Raw genomic sequence first — 6,330 nt, forward strand, 5'->3', positions numbered from 1 at the left:
ATTGGCACTGGATTTAAGATACTGGGGCTGGGCATTCAGCCACAGAGGGAAGCTCTGAAGGCGCGGGTAATCGAGAGGTGTGACTCGTTCGGTGTCGCTCTGGGTCTCTCTCCAATTTCTACGATGCGGGGGTTTTTGTCAACTCCGGGGATTACCGGCTTTTGACTCCAGAGGCTTTCTGGGTCTGCTTTCTCTCTGGGTAGAGGCTAGCCGGTTGAATGCAGTTAGAAGACCCTGACTTCCTCCTATTAGTGAGTGTTGGCTGGTAATCTGTGATTGGGGCCACTCGGGATCATCTGAGGTGGGGCCAGTAATCTTGAATAAGAAGGTTTATTGCAGTCACGTGATCAAGAGGGGATTAAAGCACCAAGGGAAAATCAGAATGAGATAGGAGCGGCAATTCCACGCCGACTGTCAGTGTGTTGCAGAAATGAATTTAATTACAATATGACTTTTACTCAGTTCTTGCAAGGGGAGTTGTCTTGAGAGAGTTGACTCCTTTAGCAATATATATATATATATATATATATATATATATATATATATATATATATATATATATATATTATATATATATATATGGTGTTTACAGAAGTGATGAATATTTTATCCATCTCATAACAACGTTTGATATATCGAACGTCGTAAATGAGTCAAATAAAATACATGGCTCAAAAACATAACGTTCTGAGCTTGGTTCTGAACACGCTAACTGGCAACTGAAGCATTTTCTTACTTTTTCGTTGTGCTACAATGAAATGCAGCTTATTCTGTCGAAATGTGCTATTATGTGAATCATTCTCAAATATATATAATTTGTGTCAAAATTATAAGTAAACTCTATTTCCCGTAATTTTCGCCCTAAAGTCGAAATAAAAATCGAAGCAAGCACGCAAACAGATGAGTGACAAGTCTGGATTGCTCACTGAAATCTTAGCATTTCTGGTTACTATATCTGGGTTGTTTCCCATTTGGGAAAAAGCAAATCTGGTGGGATTCGGGAAAAATTAATTCAAATATTATAGTAGAAATAGTGGAAAGCTTGCAGTTTTTAGTGTTTAGTTTGACGGGATATAATATCGAAAAATGGCACCCTGCCACATGGTGATATCAGGAATTTATTTCTGGTGATAGAAATTAATTTCTCGCTATAATCTGGTTCGGATTCCACAATAAGCTGTAGGTCCCGTTGCTAGGTAACCAGTTGGTTCTTAGCCGCGTAAAATAAGCCTAATCCTTCGGGCCAGCCCTAGGAGAGATGTAATCAGTTCAGCGGTCTGGTAAAACTACGGTATACTTTTTAACCTGCTACAAGCGCTTCGTAGATTATAGATGAGCGATCGAAACGTTAAAAAAGAACCTTATTTTTTGAAGTTTGGCTTTCGTACAATATAGCTGCTTGTCCTCAGCAACACGTAAGACTAAAATTCACGAGTGTAACTGCTTAGTCGACAGCAGTACTGAAACAGGTTTTAGTAGTTTTCCATCGGCGCCAAATCTTCTCCCCTCCGCCCTCCCGGTGCGCAGACAGGCGACAATACTTGCTGAGCTCTCTTCCAACCGCCCACGCCCACATATATTGGATAGTTAGGCAAAGCTGGGTAGCTGGATATCAACAGCCAGTGGGGGACAGGTTTCATCAATGCCTATGACACGTGGCCAGTGTGTCGCTAGGACCCACTGTTCAGCTTCCCAGCCCGAGGGAGGGCTGGTAACTATTCTCCTACTGAACCTCTCTGTTTTTTCCTACCACTGGGTTGAAAGCTGCCAGGATTTGAGCAGTGGCGCAATCCGTGCCATCCGTGAGCGGCGGGATTTGAACTCCGGCCCTCTCGACTAGTAGTTGAAGTTAAAAAAGTTAAGTATACCTTAGTTTAACCAGACCACAGAGCTGATTAACAGCTCTCCTAGAGAGGGCTGGCCCGAAGGATTAGACTTATTTTACGTGGCTAAGAACCAATTGGTTACCTAGCAACGGGACCTACAGCTTATTGTGGAATCCGAACCACATTATGGCGAGAAATGAATTTCTATCACCAGAAATAAATTCCTCTAATTCTTCATTGGCCGGCCGAAGAATCGAACGCGGCCCCAGCACAGTACTAGCCGAGAACGATATCGACCGGTCCAAAGAGGAACTGACTAGTAGCCGAGAATCATATACCACTGCACCACCACGGCGGCAACAGCTGAAAAAAAAAAAATTGTGCTTTCGCCATGGATGCCTCGAACTCGTTACTGGAATCACATTTCTGTTATGCACCTCAAATTCTCTCTCTCTCTCTCTCTCTGTTATGTATGCTTCCACGTCTAAAGGAATGACCACGATAAGACGTGCACTAGTTCGTATTACAATGGTTTCTTTCACGCGATCAAAAGTGTAATCACTCTTCGTACTTTTTTCTGCATTAATACATCTTTATGGTTTTGTATATTAGTGAATGTTAGTCAATATCAGAATAGTGAGATAAGATAGGGTGAGTTCTCCCCTTTATAGCTTAACAGCCCCTAGATACAATACCAATGGATTTTAGTTTTCTGTCAAAGAAAAGTACTGAGATGGCTTTTTGTCTGTCCGTCCACTCTTTTTCTGTCCGCCGTCAGATCTTAAAAACTACTGAGGAGGCTAGAGGGCTGCAAATTGGTATGTTGATCATCCACCCTCCTGTCATCAAACATACCAAATCGCAGCCCTCTAGCCCCCTCAGTAGCTTTTATTTCATTTAAGGTTAAAGTTAGCTATAATCGTACTTCTGGTGTAGGTACCAACAACACAGACCACTGAGTTCATAGGCTGCGGCTAAGAGTTTCTTAGGCCGTGGCTGAGGCCACCACCGGACCGCGGCTGAGTTTCATGGTCCGCAGCTACGAGTTTCATGGGTCGTGGGTGAAAGTTTCATACAGCATTGTACGCTATACAGAAAACTCGATTGCGCCGAAGAAAATTCGACGCATTTTCTACTTGTTCATTATGGCGAGAACAGCTTTTGGAAAAGTCAGATGAAAAATCAACACCCTAAAAATGAGAGACCACATCCGGCCTCGGGAGAATGGGGTGCTTGTTTCAAAAGACTGTTGCAATTGATGAATAGAGGAAGCAGAAAAACGATTGATGAATAGAAGAAGCAGAAAAACTGCTGGCCGCTACAACAGACACACGGTCTGTTTTCAAAGAAAATTCGGTTTGTGGTCGTTTATTTTTTCTACATCTCCTTTTGTCGACAGTGCTCCGTTTAATCCTCATTTAGAATTTCCCAGATTTTGCATGACAATGGGGTATCAAACAAAGGCTTCCATTATTTGCAGGTTATTTGAGAAAAAGCTGATTTTTAATTTTGTTTCTCTTTTATAGACGTTTGGGCGCTTAGTCTTAAAAAATCTGTCTAAAAAACTAATTCACATATATATATATATACACACACACACACACACACACATATATATATATATATATATATATATATATATATATATATATATATATATATATATAAACACACACAAGACATTTGGTTAATTATGAATTTTTGTCGCTTATAAAGGCATGACTCTTTTATATTTATAAATATTAAGGCACAAATACCGTTCAGAATCGATTTTACTATAACTTCATTATATATATATACAGTATATATATAATCATGAAGCTACAAATGTCGCTTAATATCAAATTCACGCTACCTCGGGAATAATATCTCCGATGGAGAATTATCACCGAAGGAGAATTTATAAGAGATAAATGGATTGGTACTGCCGGGTCGCTATCCCTTGACACAGCACTTACCCAGCAACTCCAGTCGACGTTACCACTGGGCTATCAAGATATATATATATATATATATACATATATATATATACATAATCAACACAATTAGGTCTGGAACAGAAATAAATTTCTGACTCACATCAGAATCGAACCCAGTTCTTTCAATTGAGAGACGAGACCGCTGCCAAACAAGCCACACGAGTCTTAAAGGACATTGGAACCTAAGTACCACAGTACCCAAGGCTTTCCCTGGGCATTCTAACTGCCTCGCATATCAGCCTGTTTTCCCCAACTTCCCTACTCGTGTGGCTTGGTTGGCAGCGGTCTTGTCTTTCAATTGAACGACCTGGGTTCGATCCTGATGTGAGTCAGAAATGTATATATACAGTATATATATGTCCATGCGTTTATGTGTGTACACGTAATACTGGGGATCTAAATGTTAGCAGTGCAACAATAATTCCAGAATTCACTCGAGGGTCCTCAGGGACCTTGATGACGTAACAGGGACAGAGACCCGATACTTGAATCTGTTTTTTCTAACCGCGGGCGAACTGACGATGACTTTGCAGTTTCGATATATAGACTTATAATAGGAGGAGAATGATTTATGCTCCGCTGTGGCAAACCTTCGTTGGCTTCTTTCATTCCCTCTCTTTAAATGAAATCAGTCAATCTTTGTGATAAACATGTTATTATTACTAAAATTCACTGCATCGCAAACTCTAGCCCTAGTAGAGAGAGAGAGAGAGAGAGAGAGAGAGAGAGAGAGAGAGAGAGAGAGAGAGAGCTTAGCACAGACCTACAAACAACCATCTAAGTAAAAGACAAGGAAAGAGATGAAGAGAAAGAAAAAAAACATACTTTCATATAACCATGAAACAAAATTCACGAAGGTTGCCAATGATTCTTGTCGTGTTTCAATGATCACTGAAATTCAAATGAATCTGTAACATTCCAAGTTGATGACGTGACTGGGAAATATCTCGACGTTCATAACTGACAGTCCAATATTACAATATAATCTTACATCTCAGGCAACATAACATAATTGCCGTTTTCTTCGGCCGATCTCATTGGAAGCTCAGGTGTACCTAAGGCATTTCAGTTAACTGAAGTCCAATTTCGTCTATTTTACAAGTTGAGAAGTAAAGAATAAATACAAAGAAAAACAAATAAGCTAAATACCAGCAGATAAGATAAATAAAGTAAAAATAAAAAAAATCACAAATAAATTTTAAAGAGAGACTCACGTCAAGCTGCTCAACAAAAAACGTACTTGCTCCAGGTTTGAACTTCTGAAGTTTCAAATTCAGCCAAAGGATTAAGGAAGCTATTACGTGGTGCACCCGAGGTAGAGGGTTAAGAATACAGATGGCTAAACGTTGGCTTTAACGGCTATGGTGCTGTTACACCTTGCTACAAAATAGGCGGGGCTTCTCCAATCCCCAAACCGCAACAGCCCACGATGCACCAGTGATAAGCAGAGCTTATAATACGCAATATAATACGCAAGGTTTAATACAGGACAGAAGCTCATTGCACAATTTGGTTACAACAGGAATAAAACTTCTAGAAAACTGTGTGGTACTAAACCTCACGTAAGAAAAGGAAAGATCTAGAATTAACCGCATATCTATTACTACGTGACTGATGGTATTTTGGGAAGATCTGAATGCAAAAGTTTCAATGTCTCATACAACATCAGCAATGAGCTAACTGAACGACTGTGCCAAAGATTAACATGAAGATTAGGTTTAAGAAATTTATTAAAACTCAAGTTTTTGTCTCAAAATTAAAGATGTTGGTCAGCTGCTGACTACTAAACAGGGGAATATTTGTGTCTTAGGGCACTAGAAGAATTGCCATGGCCTGGCTTTCCTCATATACGACAAGAACTGTGACCGCACTTGCAGGCCTAACTGAAAGTTTGAGGGAAGGCTTTGAACAGCAGTTCACATAACTGCCAGTTCAACTGACAGTTTAACAGCGTGTATGTGACCCAAAGACATAGTGCCAGTGCTACAACAAACAGATTAAAATGCTGTACACTGAATTTTTTTATGGCCTACCTGAGCAGCCATCGCTTCCCCTGTGGCATCTTCCCAGTCAGTGCCTTTCACATTCTGGTCAAGTATCTCTAGAGAAGCTGTGTTAGAAAGGGAAGGGTGCTCTGCTACGTTCTCTAGAAGGTTTTCCTCTTCCGATGAATATTCCATCGCCATTGTCTAGTCTCGAACTGAGAACAGAATCAACTGAAGACCCGTGCGAGTGGTGCTCAAGCAGCTGAGATCACAATCACTTCTTATTCGCATGGCGATAGCGATTAGAGGGCTAGACCTCCCTCCTCAATCGGTCCAGTGACCAGTCCCAGAGTCGTAGTATAGTCATGGTAGCCGAGGAAGAGTACAGGGCGCATACTTTGGACTCAGGTCCATTGAATACCCAGTGAACCCGCGGAAAGCACAAAACTCTTGACTTCCTGCGCATCCCAAATTATAATGACAGATGCTTTCATCTAACCCACAACGGTGCTCGGCCCAGCCAAACTTTTCATTTGTTTA

At 40.9% G+C, this 6,330-nt stretch overlaps 1 protein-coding gene across 2 annotated transcripts in view; it reads right to left on the reverse strand.

The window, feature by feature from the left end:
- LOC136826035 (organic cation/carnitine transporter 2-like) overlaps positions 1 to 6,097 on the reverse strand; it is a 99,362-nt gene extending 93,265 nt beyond the window's left edge. The window contains exon 1 of one of the 2 annotated variants that reach the window (XM_067082906.1): positions 5,839 to 6,097. In XM_067082906.1, the coding sequence (XP_066939007.1) occupies positions 5,839 to 5,991 (153 nt within the window). In that variant the 5' untranslated portion in view covers positions 5,992 to 6,097. The remainder of the gene's footprint in view (positions 1 to 5,838) is intronic. The other variant, XM_067082907.1, reaches the window with a different exon arrangement.
- Positions 6,098 to 6,330: the final 233 nt, after the last annotated feature.

Source organism: Macrobrachium rosenbergii, chromosome 40, assembly GCF_040412425.1.
Source record: "Macrobrachium rosenbergii isolate ZJJX-2024 chromosome 40, ASM4041242v1, whole genome shotgun sequence".
NCBI lineage: Eukaryota > Metazoa > Arthropoda > Malacostraca > Decapoda > Palaemonidae > Macrobrachium > Macrobrachium rosenbergii.